At 39.6% G+C, this 27,555-nt stretch overlaps 1 protein-coding gene across 5 annotated transcripts in view; it reads right to left on the minus strand.

The window, feature by feature from the left end:
• Utrn (utrophin) overlaps positions 1-27,555 on the minus strand; it is a 528,929-nt gene that overhangs the window by 84,930 nt on the left and 416,444 nt on the right. For all 5 annotated transcript variants that reach the window (XM_057761785.1, XM_057761787.1, XM_057761786.1 and 2 more), the window contains 4 exons: positions 20,952-21,220; positions 15,932-16,078; positions 13,220-13,298; positions 10,321-10,381 (listed from right to left, as the gene is read on the minus strand). In XM_057761785.1, coding sequence (XP_057617768.1) covers positions 10,321-10,381; positions 13,220-13,298; positions 15,932-16,078; positions 20,952-21,220 — 556 coding nt within the window. The remainder of the gene's footprint in view (positions 1-10,320; positions 10,382-13,219; positions 13,299-15,931; positions 16,079-20,951; positions 21,221-27,555) is intronic.

Consider the following 27,555-nt stretch of genomic DNA (forward strand, 5'->3'; position numbering starts at 1 on the left):
TGCTACACACATTAATAGAAATGGGTAATCAAGATGTAAGAATTAGCCAGTAAGAAGCTAGAGCTAATGGGTCAGGAAGTGTTTAAATGAATACAATTTGTGTGTTGTTATTTCGGGGCATAAGCTGGCCTGACGGCCAGGAGCCGGGTGGCAGGAACGCAGCCCAAAGCTCCTACTACACACAGGCTAGTGACAGCGGTGACCTCTTCTTACCGGGGTGTTCAGACATCTCCATTTTGCTACCGGAGGAGAAATAACAAAATTGTTGAAGGCTTTGGTGAGGAAAATTCTACTGGGTCCCCTGTGAAGCTTATGTTATTTCTGCACTATTTGAAATGTCGTAAAGAGTATTCATCAGGGCAGTCTTGTCCACAGGAATGCAAATCATGTCCCCTGAAATGCAATGATTATCATCGCCCCACAGATACTTATGACCTTATCAACATTGTTTCTCTGAGTAAACTCATCTTCATATCTCTTAACCTGCTCTACAGAGATGTGCCTCTCCGCCTTCTTGGGGTCTATTGTAACTTCTTCCTGACTCTCATACTAATTAGTTGTGAAAGATGATCCAACAGACATGACGTCCAAACACTGACATATAGCCAAATAGTGCTAGCATCTATCCAATGTCATGCATGCTTCCAACTGGATTTCATGATGGCTGTCAGTGATCATTTCACTCCAGGTATAAACATAAACGCTAGAGGTGAGTGAGCTGATTACAATCACTTGTTCTTTCTGTGTACATAAAAGTCAAGACTTTGCTCCTTTTGAAAACTGTCAGCATGTGGGACAGACAGTCCTTCTTGAAGCTATACACTTTGGTATAATTACTGTAAGTCACAGTTTTACCCTGAGGTGTTGCAGCAGGGACAAGGCACAGTTTACACATCCCATACCTTTAATGAACTAGGTTGAGGAGGAATAGAGTTTTCTATCTGCTACTATTGAGAATATGTAATTTCATAAGTCATAAACCATAGAAAATAAAATGCAAATCATGTAAGAAAGTATACAAACAAATGAAACACAAAAGTGCTGTCTTCTAGTCCTGCAGAAAGGCTATGAACAGACCAACTGCATAGCCCACTTTTGTGGGTTTGTTTGTTAAATAAAAAGGAAAGAGATGGATTTCTGGGCGAACTACTGCTCTGGAAAGACAACCTTTAAGCCTCTTTGTCCTTAGTGGAATCCCTCGCATTCCCCAGCTGAAAACTCAAACTGAATGGAAGGTATTTCTCCTGTCCAAAATCTGACGGGGCTAACCTACCTACCTGCTACTATCTATCCAGCTTTATACCTGAACAGGATTCCCCAAGGTTTGTTGTTTACTTTTTTTCCGGATTATAAATATAAAGGCACACTAGAACAAAAAATGGAAGGAGACCGACTCATAACAAGCACAAACAGAAGAGAAGCAATTGCCCGTGCTGCCAGCGCCAGGACAACGACAGAGAAAGAGATTTCTTCTCTGCTGGGCGAAGAAAGAGAAAAAGGGCTGATTCAGGATAAATGATATTAATCAATTAAGTAATAGGATATTATTCTAGTGAGCAAACTGTACTTTTCTATGTGTATGGAGCTCAGTCCACATGGTGATGCTATTTGTGATTTAGATGGCTATGTTCACTGTTTTGCAGACGCGGGAGAGGAGAGTGGAAGCCACTCAGATAACTCGCCGGGGGTCAGGGGCCGGGAAGGAACGAGGCTCTGAGCACAGATGGTCTGATTTCAGCCTGAGTTCCTGATATGGAAGTGGATTTGCAGAATTAAGGTTTTTAAACTATTTCTTGATGAGTCCATCCAGATTTGAGGCGGCAGTCCATCATTATAATCATCACAAGCACTTTTATCGCCCTGCCTTCCTTCTCACCCCTAGCAAATCTCAGGCCTGGATCTGCTCAATGACTTTGCCTTCTCTGAACCGAAGCAGCTGTGGCTGAAAAGGATGGAGAAAAATCACTCTAGAGACAGACTACTGCGACTTTAAATATTTGATTCCAAACCTCAGACCCCTGGCTGCTATTGAGTAGTGTACTAGTGTCCCTAAACTCCAAGACAATAGCCCCCTTCCTACCTCCTTCTCCTTTCCTGATGGAAAAGGGGTTCCCTCCCCAATATTATCTTGCCTTTGTCTTGTACTTCATTGAAAACTTAAAAACTGACAGATGAGGCTTTTATCTCCTTGCTTCCAAATCTATGCCTTTCCCTTCTCTGCCTGCCTTCCTTTTCCCACTTAACTGAAAATCACTGATATAGCAGTGGGCAGTTCCCCCCTACCCAAATCCTTTTTTTTTAAAAAAAAATTGTACTGGATTATCATACATCACAGTAAAACTAGTCTCTTTAAAAAATGCTATAGCCCTACACACACACACACACACACACACACACACACACACACACAAGCCAAAAAACTTTCTGCTAGCTCTCACCCCTTTCCCACTGCTCCACAAACCAGTCTGTTACGCAACAGTTCTACCTCCTGCTGCTGTGTTATCTACTCAATCCACTGGCACCTGGCTTCTAACTTTCACTCTTATCAAAACTATCAACATGCCCTAAGGTGCCCAGTGGGAAGGCCCTATCTCTGGGGATAAGAAGTTTCCTAGGGAAGTTATGTAGTACATTAGAAGATAAGAAATGATAAGGAAAAAATAGATAATAAACCTGATTAAGGTGAAACATAAGCTCTGGTCTTATTGTAACAACCACTTTACACAGCCTTTATAAAGGTTGTCAGGGAATCCAGGAAGAGATCCCAACCAATCAGCTTGACACACGTGTCTACAGTACAAACCAAAAAACTTTAAATGACAGCCTAGAGTGACAGCAGTCAACTGGGTAATTTCGTCTCAAAGATCTAAGAGGAGGTATTTTGCCATCATTGGCTGCTCAATCTTTGGTTTCTTCAAAGTATGGGCTAAAAGAAGAAAATTCAGTACCTGAGGGCTCACTGATGTTTCTTGAGGCCTCACTCTGGAAACAGGATCACAAGTGCTGAGGGGGTGCTGGGGCAGAGAGATACTGTGTATGAGAGCGAGGGGTAACCCCGTGTTCCCCAGGTTATAGACTGTGCATGAGAGCGAGGGGTAACTCTGTGCTCCCCAGGTTAAAAGTAGCTCCTCAGACCCCCTCACAAGCATGTATCTTTTGGACTTCTGAAGGTAGGAAATTCAAGATCGCATGTTTTTTTTTGGAGATGTAATTACAAACTGACAGGGTTAAGGAGAAAGCTTGACTGTCAAAATTCCAAAAGAGAGAGTTTTGTTCATAATTCATATGTGACATATTGTGAAGGGTCAGAATGCTCCTTAAAAGATGTCACGGGCTCCTCCTAGTAATAAGGACACCAGGAAGGAAATACAAAATATAAACAGTGAAGAACTCTGCTGGATTCAACTGTAAAGTGCACTTAAAATAATTTGAGATTCAGGATTAGGTCCAAAGGCACAGCTTGTAGAAGGCCGTAAGAAATAGGCACACTACATTGCCAAATTCAGAAAGTCAATACTGTGGGCAGGGATGACAGAATAGTTGGTAGAGAAGTGTGAGAGAAGATCTGCCTGTACTCGGTTTCACATTAAGTAGCAGAATTAATTCTCAGGATGGGTGGACCCGAGTGTAAGGGGAGGGACAGATGATGCTTTGGTGCTGGGGCACTAAAGATCGATTTGTAGGGTAAACATGTACACACACAATAAACAGAGGGCCCCAGAACCCATTGGGAACCCCAGCAGCCTCTGGCTCACACCTCTACCTCCCTCTGATCCTCATATAAGGGGAATCAAACTACCCAACCCATCCCATCAGTCATCTGCCTTTGCCCTGGCCCTGGGGAGCCTGACATGGCTCTGACTCAGGGCAGCTACATCAGGGGGATGACCTCACCAGAGGAACTTATCATCGTAGCCTTGTGATTTCCTTTCGAAGGGTGAATGCACACCTATTAGCTCCGCAACAACAATGACAAAAATCTACCACTTCAGCTGCTCATTTATTTGTAAAGCAGATTCATGACCTCAAATTTGTTCTAGATGGTCATGTGAAAAACCTTCTCTATTATTTTACTTCATAGGCCGAACAGAAGGTATTCTATTTACTTTACAATTTTAATTATTACTTTGTGCTTTTGCTTAATTTAATAATAATTGTAACCATTTAATCGTCACAGAATGAAGAACACACACACACTCTTTCTTTTGTGGCTTCCTCCTGAGCAATCCTTTGTACCACATGGCAGATACTTCGAAACGGAATATGCTCCTCATCCTAAAAAAAGAGCAAACTTTAGGGCTGGCAGTATGGCTCAGTAAGTGAAGGCCATCCAGCCTGACAAGCTAAGTTTAACCCTTGGAGCCCACACGGTGGGTGGAGAGGAACAGTTTTTTTGAGATGTCTTCTCACCCGAGGTGTGTACTGCGGCAATCCCTTCCCTCACATAGACACATAAATAAATGTAGCTTAAATTTTATTATTTTTAATGTGTGCAAGAGGGAAATATGCATGTGAATGCAGGTGACCCCAGAGGCTAGAGGACATCCTCGGAGCTGGGGTTATAGACAGTTGTGTGTAACCCAGTCAGGCGTGGGTGTTGGAAGCCAAACTTGGGTCCTTGGCAAGGGCAACACATACTCGTAGCCACTGAGCTATTCTTTACCTCTGATAAATTTTTAAACAGAAAATTCAAACTGAGATGGTGGTGTTATCACAAAGCAATGTTGCTAAGGAATCTAGAAGTTTCTAAGCCAGCGTTTGTGCATATGAATGTTAGGCAAGGCAATGGTGTTTTCAGAAACAGTCAGCTCTGTCTACATTAACCAGGATCTCAATTAACCAGGACAGTGGTGAATTTGCCAGATGCTTCCCTTGACAGCTTTTTGGTAGCCAGCTATGTCGGACTGCCTGCTTGCCTGCTGTTTGGTTCCCTAAGCTAGCCAAGGCTGCCTCCAAGCACAGGGGAAATTTAGTGATCCCAAGGTACTTAAATCCTTTCATAGAGCAACCCCCCATCAGTGGAGTTGGCCCAGTGAGTTTTAAATATTTATTTTCCATAGTGAGTCACAGACCATTTCTTAGTAAAATAGATTTTCGCATTTTCTTGCACTTCGATTTCATTTATTTCTTTATCACTTAAAGTAAAACACACAAACTCAAACCTCTTGAAAGGTACTCAAAGTGTGTCCTGAGGGCTTCCACTTAAAAATCTGGAGTTCAGGAATATAATCTGTGCCGTGGACAAGAGGAAGGGAGGCAAACTCCCGTAGGGAGATTTCCAGAGAGAAGCAAACTTATCTCGTACTGTGCATCATTCCTTTGCTGGGGACTTTTTTGGTTCTGGTTTCAGTTTTCTAGAACCCTTAAAAGTAAACTGCCCCTGACCATGCAGCTGCTGCTGGCGGCTAAACACCTTCATGAGCTTCCACTTTCATGTTTGGCTGGGTATTGGGGTTTCCCATACAGTCTGTCTTCTTCACCCTTAGTTAGGCGAAACCAGTGCTCTTGTACTGCCTAAGCTAGGACAATTCCAAAAGAAATTCACATTGATTCTCTCCTCTACACTATGTAAGCAGTTTATCCAGGACAAACATACAGAGCACACGTAGATTAACTACATGAAGAAGCTAAAGAAAACTCACTCCTAAAATTGAATTCCTACTCTAATTTTCTACCACTCAATAGATTGGAGCAGACAGAGAACACAATGGAGAGGTCAGGAAGGAACTCAAAGAGCTCTGGGAGATACCAAGAGAAAAACAGAAAGCAGAAACACAGAAGTGACAGACTAAAGAAAATACTCAATGTAGATCTACTCACAGTTGGAGCATGACAACGACATGAAAGGAACACCCATATGTGTGATGGTAGAGAAAGTTCGAGCGAACCCTTTAGCATAGTGAGGGATATTTCAGAGCCAAGAGCAAACTTTCTAAACTTAGAGAGTAAGGTGAGCTGCCACTGAACTGTCTTGGAAAAAAATAAACATTTATTTTGGAAAGTCTCCTTTCTAGACAGCAAATACAGCTCAGAGATGCCCATCAATGTAAGACACAGCTGAGTCTGGCTGCCAACTCTTTCGCTCTCCCAGGCAGTGTTTAAGGCTTGCTCCCTGAGGTTGCATTATTGGGAAGCTATAAAACCTTTAAGACCTGGGGCCTGGTGGGACATCATTACGTACTTGGGAGCATGCTTTTGAAGTTCCTTTCTCTTCTCTTCCTGTCTTTGGCTTCCGTGCTATGACAGGAGGGGTTGAGGGGTTCTGCTCTTCTGCAGGCGTCTTCTGTGGCATGCTTCTTGTTAATAGACAACAAAGCACTAGGAACAACCAACCATGCCTTGGAACATCCAGAACTGTAAGCTAAAAGTAAACTGTTTTTCTTTTCTTTCTTCCTTTTCTTCCCCCCTTTCATGTTATGGACTGTGGTGGATTCGATGCAAATGGCCCCCATAGGCTCACAAGTAGTAGCACTATTAGGAGTGGACTTGTTGGAGTAGGTGTGACCTTGTTGGAGGAAGTTTGTCACCGGGGGTGGGCTTTGAGGATTCAGAAGCTCAAACAAGGCCCAGTGGCTCCTTTGGTCTTCCTGCAGCCTGCCAATCTAGACATAGAACTCAACTCTTTCACCATCACCATGTCTGTCTGCATGCCTCAAAATATCCCCTACCATGACAATAATGAACTAACCTCTGAACTGTAAGCCAGCCCCAATGAAATGTTTTCCATATAAGAGCTGTTGTGGTCATGGTGTTTCTTCACAGCAACGGAAACCCTAATTCAATTATTTATGAGATTATGATAACATTCCTCCCTCCAAAAGTCCCTCCATATACCTCTCCCCACTCTCCTTCAAAATTATGGCCTCTTTTTCACTACTTTTTATTGCATGAACCATATATGTATATATGCATACACATACACACATTCCTAAATATAAGCTGCTGAGTCTATATAATATCACTTGTATGTTATGTTTTCAGGGCTGACTGTTTAGCACTGGACAATCAGTTAGTATGCACGTTCTTCCCGGAAGAGGGCCAAGTCTCCCGCTCCCAGCTTTTCTCAGTTGCCCATAGTTCTTTGTGTAGGGTTGAGGCAATGTGGATTTTCCCCCATCCTCTTTGGCATGCCCATTGGTTTCATCCTTGTTCAGCTCATGTTTGGGCAGACATGTTGGTGAGACTTTATGGGTTTATCTTCTAATGTTACTAGGAGACACAATCTCACAACAAACTCCCTGATCCCTTGGCTCTTACAATCTTTCCACTCGCTCTTCTGCAATGTTCTCTGAGCCTTAGGTGAGGGAGTGTTTGTAGATATATCCATTGGTACTGGGCTTCACAACTCTGCAGTTTGGTTTGGCCTGTTTTTCTTTATGGGCTTATTTATTTCATCTCAGGCATTCGTTCCTGCGACCGAAACCTGACTAACACAGGCATTAACAAGGATTCATGCCACCTAGACATGTCCTTACATTTCAGATCTATATCCTGCCACTCTTAAAAACATGTCACTCACTGCAGAGCACTTCAAAATGTTAATAAAGAACCACCTTGATTTGCATAATACATATGTTAATTAACCTATACAATTAAGATACAAACTATAAATAATTTTAATTTGACTTCTCCTTTCAAGTCCTCTTGCTATACTCCAGCATTCTATGTATTAAAATGTAAAGTTAAAGTTTCCACTTGAATACTATTTTCTGTTGGCTGAATTAATTCACTCAATTTGCCCCAGGAAATTCTAATACTGTGACAATAATGCTAAATAGGTTTTTAACATTTTTCTTCTACTTATTTGTACAGGCATGCAAAGGAAAGTACACATTAAAAGCCTTTTCGTTTATCATTTACTTGCTTATGGGTTTATCTGGGGATTAAATTTGGCTTTCACAATAATTCTCCATGTGAAATACTGGCTCCTTAACTTTACCTACCTCCCAAGTTTAATGCTCCCTTTTCTATGGGGAAATGAACTAAAAAACTGTGTAACTGGGTAACTAATGAAAAAATGCAGGTAAATGTGCTTCATAATACTAGGAGAATTTGTTCTAAATTGTGAAAACCTTGAAAGATATTTAACACTAAATCTACATGTATTTAAGAAAACGGGCCATTCTCTAGTGGACAGTTACAGACCCATGCTCATAAAGGACAACCTGCGTCACAAAGTACAAGCAAAAAGAACACAGAAAGACATAAAAAGAAGATAAGGAACTGGTGTTGGTAGAAGGGGATTGATGGAGGAGGGAAGAGGTTAAGAGAGAATTGGGAGATGAATATGGCCAGAATGCATGTGTGAGAGTGCCAAATAATTACTAAAAATAAATAAACAAGCAAATAAGTAAAATAAATAAATTCGGATATGTACTAAAGAAACAGAACACATGATAGGAAGGTTTACTCCTAAAGAACATCATTAAAGAATTGCCACTGCTGCATTTTATATTATTTTTCCAGTGTTGGTTATGACCAAACAAGAGGTCAGATAACCTAACTTTTCTCCTCCACATTTTCTCTCTGTAAGAACTGAGTCTGAGCCAGAGTAATCTCCCACCAGATCCCAATATAAACTCTAGGGTTAGAGGCAGTCTAACCACTACTTAATTCCTAGTCATCTATACGTGATGTGAACAAACAGAAATTCTTCAACTAAAAGCAGTATTTATACTAAAGGTGAGCTATAGTAGTCTGCCCCCTGCCCCTCCCCACACATACAGACAAGCAAAACCATCAGTGTGTAAGCTTCACTGAGTAAGATATTTCCTATTATCTTTATCCAGTGAAAACAAACTCCTTTATACTAGATCAATCTTACATTAAAAAAATCTGATCATAGAGGACTCCAATCCATTAATTAACTCTAATCAATCTCTATGGGATTCTAAGACTTGGGACTGTGTACATACACATTTTCTAATGTAGCACACAAAAACTTCCAAAGGCTGGCATTGAGTCTGGCATGGATGTGCTCCCCTCTGGGAGGTCTACAAGGACCTTACTTCTTCCTTTCCAGCCTCTTGACAGCGTCCATATCCCAGGATTACATTCCTCTTTTTCAATGCTGCATCTGTAATTTCCTCTCTACGTCTGGCCTCTCCTCGCTGCACTCTTTCTTTTCTAAAGCCTCCATGATGTTACTGACCCTATCAGGATAATCTGCCTATGGTGATCTGCATTCTGGAGACTACCCAGCTGAGCAACCTAACATATTCTGTGTTCCAGGGTTCTAAGATTGGACATCTTTAAAGGAGTTGCATTCTCATAAAGCAATGTAACATATATTGTTTAATATATTTTTATAGACAATGACAATCAAGTTTGTTTTTTAAAAAGAGGGTGGATTTTAGGATAGAAGGAAAGGTACATTAAGAAGCGCAATCCCATTACTACTGTCTTCACAAGCTTTTCCAAGAGAGATCAGACAAGTCAATTACAGCTGGCATAGGGTTTCAAGGGACCACACTCTGTTTCAGGCACAATATAAAGAAAATTTGGTAAAGAGATTTTTATCCAACTTGCCCAAGGCCACACAGCTAACATGAGCCACGGCTGTCTTTTGATACTCAGTGCACATGCTCGGAATTATAATCTGGCTCCCCTTACACATAATAGGGTCGATGACAATGCTTAGTGCTAGATTGCATTGTAAATCAACGGCTTCACTAACTTACACTTCTAGGGATAATAGTAGCAATCTATCATTCCAGTCTGTGACAAAATACAGAGTAAGCCAAGGATTGGTGTCATAAGATGGTGTGTAACTAGACAGGGCTCAGAAAACGGCGCATAAGAAGAAACAAAAAAGAGAAACTAGGCTGAAAAAAAAATCTTATGCTGATGATGAGGTGGATGAGGAGGAGGAAAGTTGATAATTGTGGTGGCAGAACAGTAACTCAGTTACCTTTTCCCAAGTCCAGGTTAACCTAATGAAAAACAACTCTATGATTTTGAAACTAATTTCTTGCCAATGGTAATCCTGCACAGCTTCCTCTAGGTAACAGGGTTAAATTCTGTTTTTAAAAGTACAAGGAGCTGGGTTTGGTTATACACATCTTTAATTCCAGCACTTGAGAGGCAGAGGCTGGGTGACTCTCCCTAAGTTCAAAGCCCGTCTGGTCTACAAAACGAGTTCCAGGACAGACAGGACTACATAGTGAGACCTTATCTCAAAACAACGATCACAACAACCACCACCACCACCACAACAAATCCCAGTAAAAACAAAACAAGTTTCAGGGGAGGAAGAGTTCTTAAGCTATTTGGTAAAAACTTATTTTCTTGGTACTTAAAGAAGAACTGCAATCAACTTACTTGATGTAATAGGGCACTTTATTATGTGAAATGGATCGTTGCCAGGGCAGCTGGACAGAAGCTGAGGAAACAAAGAGAAGTTATTGGAAGCAGCAAGTCTTACACCTTAATACAAAACAACTGAACACATTTCAAAGGAGATGAGAGAGCTGCTCTGGCCCTAAGCTGGATTCCTGCAATTAGGAAAACCTCGAGGCCAAACAGAACAGCTTTAAAGATTCATGTGAGTGAGGAAAGAACCAAGACTCAACTTCTAGAGGCGATTCTGTCGGAACCTGTTGATGGAAACACTCTCACAGAATCCGGTTATTGTTCATAACCATTACAACACAGAGCTCAGTGCCATCTGCAAACTGCGCTGCTATACATTGGATATTCAGATTAAAACCCATAAGCCTCAAGACTGAATTTCTAGATCACTAATAATATTCTTCAACTTGTACCACATTCATACGCATAGCTATGAAACAGATGGTACTCAATAATAAGCTTTTATAAAGAAAACATAAAAATAGGCGAGGGTATTTATGAGCCAAGCCAATTCTCTAAGAAGTCTATCAGACACTGATTTTCATCTGCATTATACAGAAAACAGGTTTCCATGTTTGTAGTAGAAATCATTATGGTTGGGATGCTCTGCCTTTTAATGGAAATACTTCATTTTTCACAATTCTGTTTACTTACTGATTACTTGTAAAAATACATAACTGTCTTAGTAAATCAAGTATTTAAAAACTTATTAAGTAGAATATCCCACATGACTTCAGAGCCAGAGGAATTCTGCTAAGCAAGCTATCAGGAAAATCAAAATAAAATTTTGCAAGTATCACTAGACATCACCATTTTTTTTTCTTAACTTCTTGGCACATTGATACCTTACATTCTAAACTTTGCCAAACTTTTCCAGTCCATATTTTATTTTTAAAAAGGTAGCAAGATCCACACGCTGACTTTGAATTCGATAGAGAGGAAGCTTAGTACACAGAGATGAAAATAACAGTCCTAAGTATACCTAGTAAATCAGTGGTACAGTTCAGACACAACCTTTCCAAACACTAATTCAGCAAACTGCCTCTTTAACATTTGCTCCCATCTTGATGAAAGGCAAGCACTCATTTTTCTGTGTCCGTGGAAGTTCACAAATGGGCATGGAAATGAGTCAGGTATACTAGATTTCTCTGGAGAGTCGGCCTCATTTTAGTGTTGGCACCAGGGTAACAGGTCAGGTTTATTATGTGCCTCAAGGAACAGGCTTCTTTATTAACCATGGATAAAGGCCAAGGAACACAATCAAGCCAAAGACTCTAAGCAGCAAGAGAGAAGAATTATTAAATACACTAATTGGAATTGCACTCACATGCCTTCATGTATTTAATAATTATTGATTCAAACAAGCAAGCCTCTTGGACTGTCAGCTGCTAAACACTGAAAGGTCATGTGCCTGAGCACCACAAAGTGTATGCCAATCCTACAACACTTCCTGTCTTCAGGACCCTGAGCTAGATTTCCATGGGAGATGTGGCCAGGTGAAAAGTTAGGGCTTCATCAATATTAACAGCTAACTGATCACTTGAACTAGAAAGAGAATCTCAATTATTTACAAATTCCTCATTAATTTGGTCTTGGTATATTCAATAGATTTAGAAATTATAATACTTACTATCTAATGAGTATAATAAATGCCTATTTATTTCAACAATAATGACATCCATATGTTAATCATTTTAAAAAATCCATCCCTACCCACTACAAAGGGCTGTACATCACTCAGATACAAACACCAAAAGACTCAGTTTAGGAACTGAATATGTGTGTGTGTGTTAGTTAGGGGACAGAAAACGATTCATTAAACTTCTCAAGAATGTGAAAGCAAACTCTGACCTTTGGTTCAGGTTCCTAGTTTTGTCTCAGTGACAAAAATAAAATAAAATACCAAGGGAATCAACTTAGTCAACAGATATGGACTTCAACTTCACTGTTCTCTACGGTTCTAGATAAAAAAGTTACCAAAATTGAGAAACACCCTTGGCCTTGAGCTTAAAATTTATTTAGATAGAATTAAATTACACAACTTGTTTTTTTCCATATACTTGCCATAGGAAATAAAGGAAAGGCATTAATATATGCTAAAAGCATCTGTGCCAAGATGTGGGTTGGCTGCTTTGTATAATTTGACAGACTTTTGCATGTAATTTCTGAGGCCATCTGAGTAAAGAAGTATGCAAAGACCAAAAAATTAACTTTCAAAAAATCCTCAGGTCTGGTATAAGGCAGAATTTATTCTCAACCCGGGAGTTTCAAAATTCAACATTCTTAAATATCCTTAGTGGTAAATGATAAATAAGATAGGGTTCAAGATTATTTATTTAAATCCTCATGAAGTGCACATAAAATTAAAAATTCCACTTAAAGGATGCTCTATTAACTCTATGTGCAACACTCAATCTCTAACATCTTCCCACAAGAAAGGTTTGCACACAAATACCATAAGCCTAGTAAACCAAAATTTTCTCATTTAGGGTTCTGTATGTTAGCAATTTAAAATGCACATGCAGCTCAAAATAACTAAGCATATTTTTTGTAAATGGCAGAAAACTAATTCAAAATCTTAAAGAATAAATTTTTGGCATGAAAGGTCCATAATCTTTGCATGATCAAGCAATGATATTATACCATATTAGTTATCATAACCAATGTTTACATGAGAAAACATATCTAGAGACAAACAAATTTGCATACTGTATTACATAAGCAGCACATAATATTTATGAATATCTTCTCTTAAACACATATTTATTCCAATTATAGTTATGTCAAAGAATATAGCTTCTTGGGCAGCGCCAAAGGATTTTGCTAATACTTTTAATTGACAAGTTCACTCAAATTTATTCATACTTACTAGACAGAAAGTGTTGGGAAGATGGCCCAAAATCTCTGTGGGCTTCCTGGAGCTGTTTAAGGCGATCATCCACGGAAACCTGCACACATATACATGTCTGGTGAAATTATTGACTTTTAGACAATGGTTTTCATAGTATCCTCGGTTTAACTACTGCCTCAAGTGATGCTGTTGCTCAGTCGATTCATATTGCTTGGACAGAATCCTCCTCTCTGTTTCTTACTAATGCGGGGGTATGAAAATCAACTTCTGACATTAAATAGTGGTAACTAAAGCCAGACCTGCTTCTAAACTATTTATATGAACTTTAAATCTATAAATAATCTCATTGACTAAATATTATTATGGTCATCATTTTAGATATAAAGAAACTGAGACACAAGGAACTTCCCCCAGGCTACAACTAGTCAAAACAACTTGAATACCTTGGCCATCTGGGGCCAGATCTATGATTTAAAACTGTTCAATTTCATTTCCCCTCAGGAAGAGTGCTTCTAGGCAGCTTAGGTTAAGATGTGGCCCTTCCTATCCCTTTTTTGTAAGAAAGATAGTAAAAAGTGCCAGAGTGTGTGAAAAAAAATGAAGCTTTAAAGAAAAGACATAAACGGATGGAGAATGGGTGACAGGCATTTAGATAGATGATAGACAGAAGTATTGATGGAGATAGATACAAGAGATAGAAAACAGGAAGAAGGATGTGAATGTCTTCTCACTTTCCTACAAGCTTGCACCTGATGATCCCTATCGAGAGAAGAGTCCCTGAGCATCCCTTATGGCAGTTGCAATGTGTATTACTACCTTCTATATATGTTAGTACGCATTCTATGGCTAGTCTGCCCCGCACTACAAACACACAGCTATGACATCATGAAACCAGATGCAGACCAACAACAATTGCACACAGCCTTCTGACATTTCCATTTCCTTTCCCCTGATATTTGTCTCGGCAGTGCTGGCGAGCTGTTCCATTTGGATGGGCAATTTCATTTCCAGCTCCCTGTAAATAAAACCTGCATTTGTCTAGCTCACTGGGCAGCTCAGGTTTCTCCTGGGTAGTTACATGAATGGTACTAGAATAGACTTTATTCATTATGACAAACACTCAAATGTCATATTTTATGAGCAAGTAAGCTGCTGTTCCTGAAATTTAACAGCACTGACTGCTAGGATGGATTTCTCTTCCTATCCATGACTTATGCTTAAACTCTAGTAACTACCAGGATCAAAGATAAGGCTGGAAGAATGAACGCTTCTCTTCAAATATACCATGTTGTCTGCTGTCTTTAGAGATGGTGATAACAGAGGCAAGGCTGAAAGGAAATCAAGAAAGACCAGAAGAGCAATCTTCAAATGAGTATAATGGAAGATAGTGATGCAGAGGAATGAGCAGAAGAAAAGAGAAGGAAGTTCAAACATTTCTCTGAACACTTACAAATTTAATATGATTTCCCTGACTAATCCCAGATTATTGACATTCTTCACAATAATAGGAAAGAGTGTCAAATATTGAATATTCACATCTCAGATCTTCAGTTTCATTAAGAAATTAAGTACCATTAAATTAAAAAATATTCAGGAGTGAGCGTGGGACCCAGGTGTCATGGTGCAACTTTTGGGTTCTTTCCTTCTACCGTGTGGGTTATTGGTAGCAAACTTCAGTTGTCAACAAATGGACTTACCTACTAAGATACCTCGTTGGGCATTTTGATGTTGGAATTAGTACAAAAAAACATATTATTAATTAAAATGTATCATACTTTTAAAATAAAATGAAATCGTACATTTGTCTTATTAGGAGTCATATTTTAGAGAAATTTGTCAGAATTATTTACTGTCGCTCCCTAGTCATACCAACTCTTGCTAATTTTCAGCAGAAAGGCAAAGTTGTTCTGGTTCCTAGCAGGTGGAGGTGGATGCTGAATGCATCATAGATCCTTTGCACCATGGACGCCTGCCTGGCATGGACAGTAGTCAGCCAGTGCTCATTCCTGGGAACGCTAGTGAGTCCTGGCTCGGTTAAATCTGGAGTCTACAAGGAAGGTCTACAAGCCTGGAGTCTACAAGCAAGCCATCAAAACAACTGCCTTTGGGAAGGTCACTTCTAGGAGCTAGGGTGCAGGTGTGCTTTCTGTAAAGATGAAGAAAGTCCCTGAACAGTGAGCAATATGTCAAGAAAGGACAAAAACTTTGTAACCTTCCAAAAGAAATGGAATACATAATAAAGGCAAGAAAATGTTTCCTGAACAAGCCACTATAGGATAAATACTTCTGTGGTAGACTATAGGTCCAATTTCCACACCTCCTTGAATTTTGTATAATTTTCTATAAGTATCATATAGAAAGTATATATAAATTTTGCTAAATATCCATCCATAGTCATGAGTAAGGGATGCCCTTGGATTCAAGACATAGAAAGACAAATAGCTGATGTGATGCTTGTCAAATTCATTATCAAATACTTAAATATTTATCAAATACTAGAGTGAAGAGAGAGAAGAGATAATACCTGTGTTAAAAGTGAAGTGTGTTGTAAAGATCATCCAAGGCCGTGCACATTATACAGAACGATCTCCACATAAAAAAAAATGCAAAGAACTGGTACACAAGGAAACTAAATGCAAACCAACAATTGCACAGCCTCCTGACATCTCCATTGCCCTTCCTTTTCTTTAGGCAGTGTCAGATAGCATTCTGAAGGGGATAAGCTGGTACCTGGAGAAGTTTCCATCGCATATTAAGGTCATCCAGCTGGCGAGACATCTTTAGAGATGGATGCAGGTCAAGTGGAGACAGCTGACTGGACAGATCATTCATTGTTTTAACTTTTAGGTTGATTGGTGCAATTTCTTCTCTAAACGCCTGGTAGAAAACAGATGTTTTAAAATGTCACTGGAGGAGACTAACAAAAGTCAGGGTTGCCATCTTCCTACCAAAGACGAAGGCTATTGTGAGGTCATCAAGCAGAGATGCCTCTTGACAACAGCTGGCTAGATCAGACCTTTAATAAACCATATATCCAGATACTCCCCAAGCATCTATGTGTGTAAAGAGAAAACTCAAGTTGCAAACTCATCTGAGCAGCTAAGCATTTCTGTCTAGCCTCTCTTATGTACAGAGCACCGCCCACTCTATTGTTGCTAGACTTGATTCTAATTTACTTTCATACTTTCTTCATTGTTTCTATCATAACATGGTACTTACTCCCTTTTTTTTCACCCAATGCAACAAGTTGCTTGAACTCAGTCACGCTTAGGTTAGGTGGCCAATGAGAAGAGCATTTCTCATCGCCAAGCTATGGTTATTAGATACTGCAGAGGAGAGCTCTGTCGCCCACATCCTTTTGTGATCACAGTCTGTGCTCTGCGAGGACCAGAAAGAGCACAGCACAATGGAAAAGCTATGGATGAGTCTCAGAACTGAACTGCGATCTCCGGGTACAGCACAGACAGGTAAAAGCTGTATACCCTGGGCAAGCATTTGAAGAGTGACCACTGGTCCATGTGACACACAAAATAATGATATAGTTATTTATTATTCTATTTTCTCCACAGAATTCCACCTCTCTAAAGCATTGGTTCACTTTCTCTGACAAAGTCTTCGCCTGGTCTGTCTGAACCCTTAAATGACTCAGCTAGGGCATTCACCTCTCTGCAGCCTTGCCTGGAGGCCCCTTCCCTGCACTGGTGGGACTTCATGCTTGGTGTCTCCAGCCCAAGCATGACCTTCAACTAGCACACGTCAAAACACACAAAACAAGTGTCACGGTAGGGCTGTTCCGACTGCTCAGAGCCATTCCAAAGCCACTGCTGGACATCTCAGATTTCAGTTCTTTACCACTGTTAGCATTTACAGTCTTCCTGTCCCAAGGAAACTGTTGGAGAAGTGACACTTCCCTACATTCAGCACACACGCATGCGTGTGCACACAGACACACATACAAACACACACTACAGTATTCATCAGTCTTCTTTCTGATATTACAATAAAGAACAGAATCTACCTTTGCTGTTCTGTCTTATGTCAGATTTTTAGGGCAGAGGACAAGTTTAAGAGGGCAGAGAAAAATCTTGCCTCCCCTATAATTTATCCTGAAACAAAATGGTTGCTAAGATTCAATATCCAAGAATCTTTTTTTTTTTCAAAAATAAATCAGAGAATATACTCTAGTGTTTTAAAATTCTTGACCATGTCCAAAGGTAGGTGGCGAAGTTCAAAGAAGAGGTGAAGAACAAACTACCAGAAGAGATCTTGAGCCTGAAACCAGCATGGTAGATCAAGGTGTGAGAGACAGCAGTATATGGATGATATTTGAATCCATGGATGTCAACAGGTGTTTGGTAAGATCACCTTCCAACCTCAGCAGATACCAATGTATCAAAAGAAGACAGAAGAAAGGGGGCACTAAAAGACATGTGACCTGCGACAATATGGAAGAGAAAGAATTTGACTTGCAGGGTTTTTTTCCTATCGATTTTGGACATCCAAATATGGCCCAATGTGTCATGCAGACAGATGTACAAATCCAGTTCACAGACATGCAGTCACATAGTTACAGGTCTGGCGGGTGCAAAGAATTAACAATTAACACAGATGGGGACAGAGCGCAGTGTGGGTTAGGGCAGCACTGGGAGCATTTCTGCATGGACTCCGAAGAAATCCAGATTCCCTCAGAGACAGCGGGGCACAAATGCCAGAACTCAAGTGTCTCTAGGGTTCTTAACCAATGTTTTCAGCTCGATAAAGTAATACTCTCTTTCATGGTTACCTGCAAAGACCCAAAAACTGGATCCAGGTATTAAAATTTACATCCTTTTAGTCTGGAGGTATTAAAGATTAAGATTAACACGCTATTTAACAGTTATATAATTTTAAGATAATAACCAGTTTCATTTCAACAGATGGTAAAAGAGTTTTAGTATTACATCCTCCCTTCAAGTCAGGTGGGCTTTTATTTGTTTTGCTTTGTGTTTTTATCTTAAAAAACAATAAGCTTAATTTTTTACTGTGTAAGGATCCCCCTTTTTTTCTTTTTTTTCCTGTTACAATCCATAGGTGGAAACATTGAAAGTGGTCTGACAGGCAAAGTCTTCTGGGCTTTGTTTTCACTTTATGGTGAGCTGTTTTATGGCAACGGGGAACCTTTCTATCAAGGAAGTTTATCTTTTGCCTTTTAAGACTTTCCAAATTAAGGGACTTGAAATAAATCGAGTTATAAATGGCTTCAGAACTGCCATGTGTTCCTGAATAAAGGAGTCATTTATCATGTTTTGACTGCGCTTTTCCTATAAGAGAATAAGAGTCTACATGGCCCTCGTTGCTATAAAAACAGAAACATCTGCCACTATCAAAGGTGTTCGTTAGGCTGTTGGCAGGTGTGCGTCTCACAGGCGTCTGGGACTAGAAGGTAGAGGCACAGAAAATGGCATTATTAAAGATAACTTTAGCAACTGAAGTTATCTCGTTATTCCTGGAGATCTTATCTTCCAGCACTGCTTTGACACGTTCACTAATATTTAGGACTTCCTACTGAATTTTACCTCCCCATGTGTTGTCAGTACAATATGGGATATATAGTGCACATGCAAAATATCATAGATGTTGAATTTATGTCATTTAGTGAGGCTTCAATTTTTAATCCTTTACTTCCTAAGATGTAAAAGTATTTTAATCCAATTTATTTCTTCCCATTAGACTATTAATTGTTTTTTTTCTTCCCACTTAAGTAGATTAAGAACAAAAGGATATGACTGGAGAGGACAGAGATTCCTTTAATTAAATAAGACTAACAATTACCAAACTGTTGGGGTTTTTTTCCCCCTTTGGCTATAAATTTTTATTTTTGTCAACAGGAATCAACCCAACTTTAAAAGTAATACTTTCAAATTCAAATGGGTAAAATCCCACTCAAATCTAGAAGCATTTTGCTATTGTTTTTCGAAAGTATTTGCATATTGTAAATCTTTAAAAGATTTTTCAGTGTTTAAAATTAATTAAGCCAGGCGTGGTACCAAAGGTCTGTAAGCCCTGGTATTTGGGAGGTTGAGACAGGAAGGTTGCAGGACGAAGGCCTATTGGGGCTACAGAGAGAGTTTGAGGCTAGCCCAGTCACCCTAGCAAAATCTCGACTCAAAATAAACAGTAAAAAAGGACTGCTCACAGCTGAACGGTACTGCATTTGCCCAGAATCTACGAGGCCTCAAATACAATCCATACTACCTAACATAAATAGGAAAAAATATAAGAAATATTCAGCTTTGGAAAAAGCTGCCCTGATAAACTAATGCGTATGTTTTTCTTAGTCTATTTTAAATTAGCATGTATCCAGGGGAAAGCATTTTAGGATGCTATAGGTTTTGGAGAGCCCTAATTAATTCACTGAGTAGCCAGAAAAACTGCAGTCAAAAATGGCAAACACTAATATTTGTTGCAATACCTGCTTTAAATGTAAACGTTTGGAGTTTGAAAGTGTTTAAAATTTAGAGGCTTTAAATTCAAAGGCTTGGTCAAGATTGTGTTTAGCACCATCAGAATGAAAGAGGTCTCAACAGTGCAAGAGAAGAACATATAAGAAAAAAAAAATCACAAGCACTTTACCTCTTCCCTAGATACGTGGGATTGAGCAATATTTTCAGTTTTGTTTTCATGAAATAATACCTACCTTGTTGGGATGGCGTGTGGCCTGAAAGAGACATCCACACGAAATGACTAAGAACAGTTCTTGGCAAGCAATAATAAGCCTCCATAAATGCTAGTCATTGCTACTCCTATGTCTGTACATAATACTGGTATTTACTTATGTCACTGGCTCAAGTATTAAGTTAATTTCCCAAAGCTTGTCTTTCTACTCAGCCACATTCATATAAAGGAAGGATGTTACCCAGTGTCTGTAAACAAAGATGTGTACCTTTTGCAATAAAAATTCCATGCATGATAGATAGCATTGGGCTCATCCCTTTTGAGTTTCTCGTGGCTCATCCTCTGGCATGATTCATGACTATACAAACCTTGCTATATTCTCAAGTTGTAATATGTGTTTTTTACTGCCTAAATTTCATTACTTTTTCTCTCTGAAGAGGTTGTAAAATACCAACAACCTAAGTAGATTTACACCATAGAACTAATATCCTTAACCTTGGGTAATTCTGATTACAAAAGAAATTTATAACTAAATTCATTTTTCATTTATTCAGCCAATAAGATTAGATGAGCATTCCTGTGAACGCAGTTTGTTTTGTTATTAAACCTCTAAATCCAACCACCAGTGTCTAGAAGACAGAACCTGGAGGCTGTACCACATGGGTGCGATTCTGTTAAATCTAGGCTATGGGAATAATTAAAAAATAAACACTCCATTTCTTTAACAAATGAATAGGAAATAAAAATAACAAACTGGAGAGCATATTGTGAAACCAAGTGAAGTTTAGAAGTTGGGGGAGGTCTTGTTTGTTTTGTTTTAAATAGGTAAACCTAATCTACACTATTTAGGGATACTCAATTGGAATTTTAAAAATGTTTAAACAAGCTGAATTATTATAAAAGGCACCTTAGTGTTTTCTGGGGAATGGCACATATGGAAAACATCTGCCAAGATTCCTGACTTGGGTGGGGAGCTGAAGTGGTGTCAGCTTTATTAGAATCCCTTATGATTTCTGTATGTGGGCCTCATTATTTGTGCTCTATGCCACAACAAAACATTCCTTAAATAGTCTTTGTCAAAGGCAATGGTGCTGACCATGGTTTTATCTATGTGATCCTGCAGTGAGTCTATGAGCAGGTCTCCCACGGGCTTCCAGCCATTCCGCACAGCCTCAGCCTCCTTCATGTCTGCATCCAGGTCATCCATGGCTCCCTGCAGGTCTCGGAGTTTCTCTAACGCCTTTCCCACTTGCTTCTGCCAGTTGCTCGTCACAGCGTTTAGACTCTCCCACTTCTCTTTGACTTCAGAAGACTGCTTGCGCATAGCCTTGGCAATCTTTTGGGCTCTCTCTTCAGGAGTCAACTCTGTGATTAAAAAATAGAAGGCGCAGCTTCAATGTTTAGCCATTCATTCTTCATAACCAAGTATGAATCTCACCTTTAAAAGGGTCTCTAAGGGTTATAAGAGGTTGGGTTATAAGGGTCAAAGAAGGAAAAAAAAATTACTCTTTACCAGTATTTACTATACTCTAGACACTCTAAACACATCTAAACAGTCAAAAGGGGAAAAAATGGTTGCTCAGATTAAAAAATGGTTGATGGTTCGTGGTGGCTTCTGAACTCTAATACTTTGACACTTGGAAGCCTTGAAATGTATCGAGATAACTCCAGAAGGAAAACATTTTTCCTTTCCCATAAATTTACTTATGCAAAAATTCAAAGACAGTTTTTCACTTCATTGTTCTCAAGAAAAATTAGAAGCATAATTAGCAGAGAATAGCTATAAGTTACGGAGAAAAACTCTCAGAATATAAGATTAATTTATCGTATTTCTCTAAAGAAACAAACTCAAGGCATATGGCATCTGAAAGACTTCATCATCCTTGAGTTTGAGGCATTTTCTGGAGATCAGAGCTACACGAACAGAGTGTTTATCCACGTTTCACCTGGAAGACTGCACAATCACAAGGACCATCCTTGACAGAGTCAAGAGGACTGTGTGAGTTGAAGAAATAAACCAAGCCTTTCCAACAGAAGGGGCAGGCACAAGGCAAGGCTGGTTGGAAGAGTGACAATCCAGGAGTGAAGAAAAAAATACAAAGACCAATGTCAGACCCAACGCCCAGGGCCAGAAACAGATGAGGACAACAGAATCCCACTGACATTGTAACTTGCAAAGCAGGCCAACCAGGTATGCGGCACCGAACACCTAGGACTAAACCACCCACAAACTCTTCCCTATCTAGCTGGTTTGAGTGCAACTTCTGGACTATCCCCAGAAACAGGGATACAGGTCAAAACCACACAACCATGGCAGAAAGCATGTTAATAGCAGAAAGGTGTGCATACAGATACTCCTGGACTTAAGGCAGGACTACAGATAAACTCATCCTAAACCAGAGATAAATGCCAGAAATCAAAAGCACATTTATTTGCTCTGACCTCCCAAGTATCACAGCTCAGCCTGTATGGAATGTAGATAGAGTCCTGATATGAGCTTAGGGTTGCAAGCTTATTGAACACGAAGTTCCTATTATAACAAAATGCTAACAGTCTCACAATGTACAGAATGCTGTACCAAACGCTTGGAACAGGATGGCTGCAGAGATGCAGTCGCCTGATGTGGGACGTCCTTCTGTAAGCTGCGAATATGGTTGATGAATAAAGCTGATTGGCCAATAGCCAGGCAGAACAGCACGAGGCTGGAAAGCCAAACTGAAAGAAGGCAGAGTTGAGAGAAATGCCAGCAGACACAGGAGGAGAAAGACGTCAGGGCATCTACAGTAAGTCACAGGCCATGTGGAGATACGCAGATTAATAGAAATGGGATATTTTATACGTAGAGGTAGCCAGTAATAAGCCTGAGCCATCAGCTAAATGATTACTATTAATATATAGCCTCTGAGTGATTATTTTATAAGCAGCTGTGAGACCGGGTGGGAAGCAGAAAAGCCTCGGGCTATAGTCTCCCATCACTGGTCACTCTAAATGATTTAAGGTGACTCATCACGGTCTTTATCTGCACTAACATCCCACCTTTTAGTATGAACTACATTTCTCCTTTGCCTCAAAAATGTTTCTTTGGGAAAATAAAGTTTCTCCAATGTGGCCATAAGATAAACTTTGTCCTAAAATGAACCAAAGTGAGCAGGTCTGGTCCTTAACATCCGTCCTTATCATAAATCTGCCTGCCTATCTGCCCTCCAAGTGTGATCCAAAAGTCAATCTAAAGGGGACAGATTATGTATGTTTGTCTAATTCTCCAGAATAGTTTAAATCACTGAAATGTAGACTGCAACCAAATAACCTACAACAAGTCCAGCAACTGCAAACCAGTGCCACATTAGGGCTGGGCTGTCAAATGACTGATCGGTAAGTAAGCTGAGGGTAAGAAGAGAAGAAAGCATCAAAATGGTGGAGACCCCAAATATACTGGACTAGATGCCCCCCCACCAACAAAAATATAATAAGTGAAATTCAAACAGTCAGGGTAGTAAGCCAAGAAGCCTAGAGAGAGAGCCTAATGGTACAACTAACACCTCAGAACTGCTAGACTCTGGGGGCAGAGAATTTTCAGAATGCCATTAAGAAGGCAACCCTCATATAAATCCTTATACCTTCAAGACACATGTAAAATGCTAAATATAACACCTATATTTTATTTTTACATAAATATAAAAGTGTTATGTACAAGATGAAAATCTCATTCCCAGCAACCTCAGGAGAGATGGGGTAACTTTTACAAGGGTTACACCTGTGTTGGTTAATAAGTTACTGGGGCTTTTCAAAGAATGTATTTTAAGCATTTGTGTTTCTATGGCTATTATAGAATGAGACAGGGAGGTAGGGATAATGGGAGGGAGAGGGAGAGGAATAGAGAGAAAGTGAGAGAGAGAGAGAGAGAGAGAGAGAGAGAGAGAGAGAGAGAGAGAGAGAGAGAATGAGAAACAAAGAGAACAAGCTGTTCCAGAAAGGACAGCTTACTCACAATGGTTTCCCTTGGATAAAGTAAAAATTGTTTCTGAGCCAACCATTAAAAGCACATAACAAAGAGGCACTCACAGCTTTATTATCCCAGGACAGAGGTGTAAGTTGCTCTGTTTGAGCGTCCTTTGTTGGTTTATCATATAATCCCCACTCAAGCAGCTCCCCAAAACCATCTGTTTACCACAGAGGCCCTGTGCCTGCTCAGCACTTTTAAGTCAGAACACAAGCATATTGGACTGCAGTAAGCCTTAGTAGCTGTTGTAGGCCAAGAACAGAATAACAGACACAATGAAAACAAAGCTTTCCATATGTGCAGAGCATGTAAAATAAAGGAACATGTGAAATATCAAGTTAGGACAATTTGAGGAGATAAAACAGTAAAAAAAGAAGAAGGGAAGGAAGGAAGGAAGGAAGGAAGGAAGGAAGGAAGGAAGCAAGCAAGCAAGCAAGCAGCAAGCAAGCAAGCAAAAAGAAAGAGAAAACTTCAAAGAGGTAGAAAAGAATTAGAGGGAAATGACTGCATTCTTTATAAAAACAAAAGCCTCCCTTCTGAAAATCAATGGATACATGTTCTTCTGTGGTAAATTCTGAAGCCCTGCATGGAGAAGCATCTGGGCCAGTCATAGCCTGGTCTTGTATGAGAAGTCCTGCTGAGAGCAGGTTAAAACTGGACTTTCTAGAAGCTGATGTCAGAGACCCACACTAGAGTGTGCTGACCTAGCCATCAGGTAGAGATCCCTGGACAGATGCCCACACTGTCCCAGTGTGTCCACTATCCTGCCAGTAGAGCATGCATAGCCTCATTGAATACACACACCGAAGCTCTGGTCCTGCAGCTGAAGACACGTTTCCCCTCTGACGGGCAGATGTGTAGATCCCCTGTAGAACATGGCCACTAAATCTAGGCAGTCTGGTAGCTCACTGACAAGAGGGAATTCTAGTTTGCATTTGAGAAGCGGTACGGGAGGTAGATGCCAGAGAAGGAAACAGTGGGAAAAAGCCAAATACATTTTCCCGCAATTCTGAGGCCAGAAGAACTTTCCCCATGTCCCTTGCCTTTCCCCCTTGGTGTCTGTTTGCACCTGTGCATATATCTTCACCCTTTCCCTCCTCAGGCCCCTCCCTTCAGGCCGTGAGATTGAACCGCCTAAAGTTTGAAGGTGGAACTATAATTCAAAATGTATTATTTATATGTCTTGATTAATTTGATTCTATATTCTATAGCCTATCACTCATTATGGATATTTTGCATTTTTATTGTTTTAAATAATAAGGTCTATACTGTGGCACAGATTTTAGGAAAAAGTAAAAGGTGACACATGACTGTAATCTCTATCCTTGAAGTTTAAGGCCAGCCTGGGCTCCAGAGAGAGGGGGAGAGAAAAGATCAGTAAGTATTTTCTTTATTTCTTCAAGTGTGGTCATGAATTGCGTGGTTGTTCAACAGGCTCTTTTATACCACAGGAAGGAAGACCGCAGGGAGAAAAGACCACCTAGGCTAGAAGCCAGGACCAGGTTTAAGCACCAGCGCCACGCCCTTCTTGCGCATACGTGTTACCTGAGTAGCGGGCATACAATGTGATTTCTTCAACCCCATCTTGTCAAGTGTAAACTGCATGGAATCCTTTCCTCTTATACAGGAAAAGACTTTAATCTCAATGTTTATTTTAAAAATGGCAGACATTCTGCCTTTGTGGGCTTATGAAAATATTTATTTTGAGAATAAACATTTCTTTTATAAAATATAGATATTTATTGGAATCATCCTAGTTTTATTATTAAGAAAGAGTTCTTAAGGTTATATTTTTTTTCTTTAAAGTACTGACTCAACTTCATTTTTTAATTGATTTTTATTGAGCTCTACATTTTTCTCTGCTCCCCTCCCTGACTCTCCGTTCCCCTTCAACCCTTTCCCAAGGTCCCCATGCTCCCAATTTACTCAGAAGATCTTGTCTTTTTCTACTTTTTCTACTTTCTAGGTCCATGTATGTCTCTTTTAGAGTTCTCATTGTTGTCTAGGTTCTCTGGGATTGTGATTTGTAGACTGGTTTTCTTTGCTTTATGTTTAAAAAACAGTTATGAGTAAATAATATGATAATTATCTTTCTGGGTCTGGGTTACCTCACACAAAATGATGTTTTCTAGCTCCAACCATTTGCCTGCAAATGTCAATATGTCATTATTTTTTTTCTGTTGTGTAGTAAGTACTCCATTGTGTAAATGTACCACATTTTCCTTATTCATTCTTTGGTCGAGGGGCATTTAGGTTGTTTCCAGGTTCTGGCTATGACAAACAATGCTGCTATGAACATAGTTGAGCACATGTCTTTATGGCACAATTGAGCCTCCTTTGGACATATACCCAAAAGTGGTATTCCTGGGTCTTGAGGAAGGTTGTTTCCTAATTTTCTGAGAAATCACCACACTGATATCCAAAGCAGTTATACCAGCTTGCACTCCCACCAGCAATGCAGGAGTGTTCCCTTTACCTCACATCCTCTCTAGCATAAGTTGTCATCAGTGTTTTTGATCTTGGCCATTCTTACAGGTGTAAGATGGAATCTCAGAGTTGTTTTGATCTGCATTTCTCTGAGGATGTTTGCATCATCTCTAAGGATGTTGAACATTTCCTTAAGTGTCTTTGAGTCATTTTTGATTCCTTTGTTGAGAGTTCTCTGTTTAGGTCTGTACTCCATTGACTTAACTTCTCTTACTACTACTGATCCTAAACCTTTATGTCATGAACGTTTCTGTCCACTGTGGTTGAGAATTGAGAATTCAGCTAGTGACCGGTCTACCCCAATATATATTTACTGAACTGACTTGCAATGAACATAATTTTTGACATTACTTTTTAAAAAAACAACACTGGGAGAAACCCTGTCTCAAACTAACGAACTAACTAACTAACTAATTAACTAACTAACTAATAGTTTAATTAAAAACAACACTAAATATTTAAAAATGTCCATTTCTGTGGGGTGGTGGTGCATGGCTTTACCCCAGCACTCTGGAGGCAGAGGCAGGTGAACCTTGGTGATTTTGAGGCCATCCTGGTCTATAATGCAAGTTCCAGGACAGTCAGTGCTACAAAGAGAAACTCTGCCAAAAAAAACGTACACTTCATTTTCTCCCCTCCTTTCTACACCCATATAAAGTTATTTATTCAAACAAAAACTCTAAAAGGTCATTTAATGTATGGTCAGTCATTCCATGTATCCAACTTGTCTTATGTGCCTTTTTCATGTATTTCAGTACAATACATTTCATTAACGCATGAAAAGTTAATTAGAAAGGGCAAAGAAAAAGATGTCAAGTAGAATTTTTACTGCTACACAATTTTTTCTTAAAAAATATTACAAGACAGCATGTCAGTTCTAACATGAAACAGATATGTCATACAAGATGCTGCTCTTATTAGTTGGAAGCTCAATTTCTAACTACAAACACACACATGCACATATATACACATACACACATGCATGCACGCATGCACAGCTGGCACACAGTAGCTTCACAACAAAGATATCTCAAACAAGGATGTTAAGAACCACCAACAAACAAATGAACAATGCTTACCATGGACCAGAATGTCTCTAACCTTGAATTTCAATGTATTAACACTAATATCTCCTGCCCAAACCTAATAAGTACATAGTAAAACCACTTTGTAATTTCCTTTACAAAAGGAAATTCTTTAAGGAAGAGAAGAA

This window comes from Chionomys nivalis, chromosome 2 (genome assembly GCF_950005125.1).
Source record: "Chionomys nivalis chromosome 2, mChiNiv1.1, whole genome shotgun sequence".
NCBI lineage: Eukaryota > Metazoa > Chordata > Mammalia > Rodentia > Cricetidae > Chionomys > Chionomys nivalis.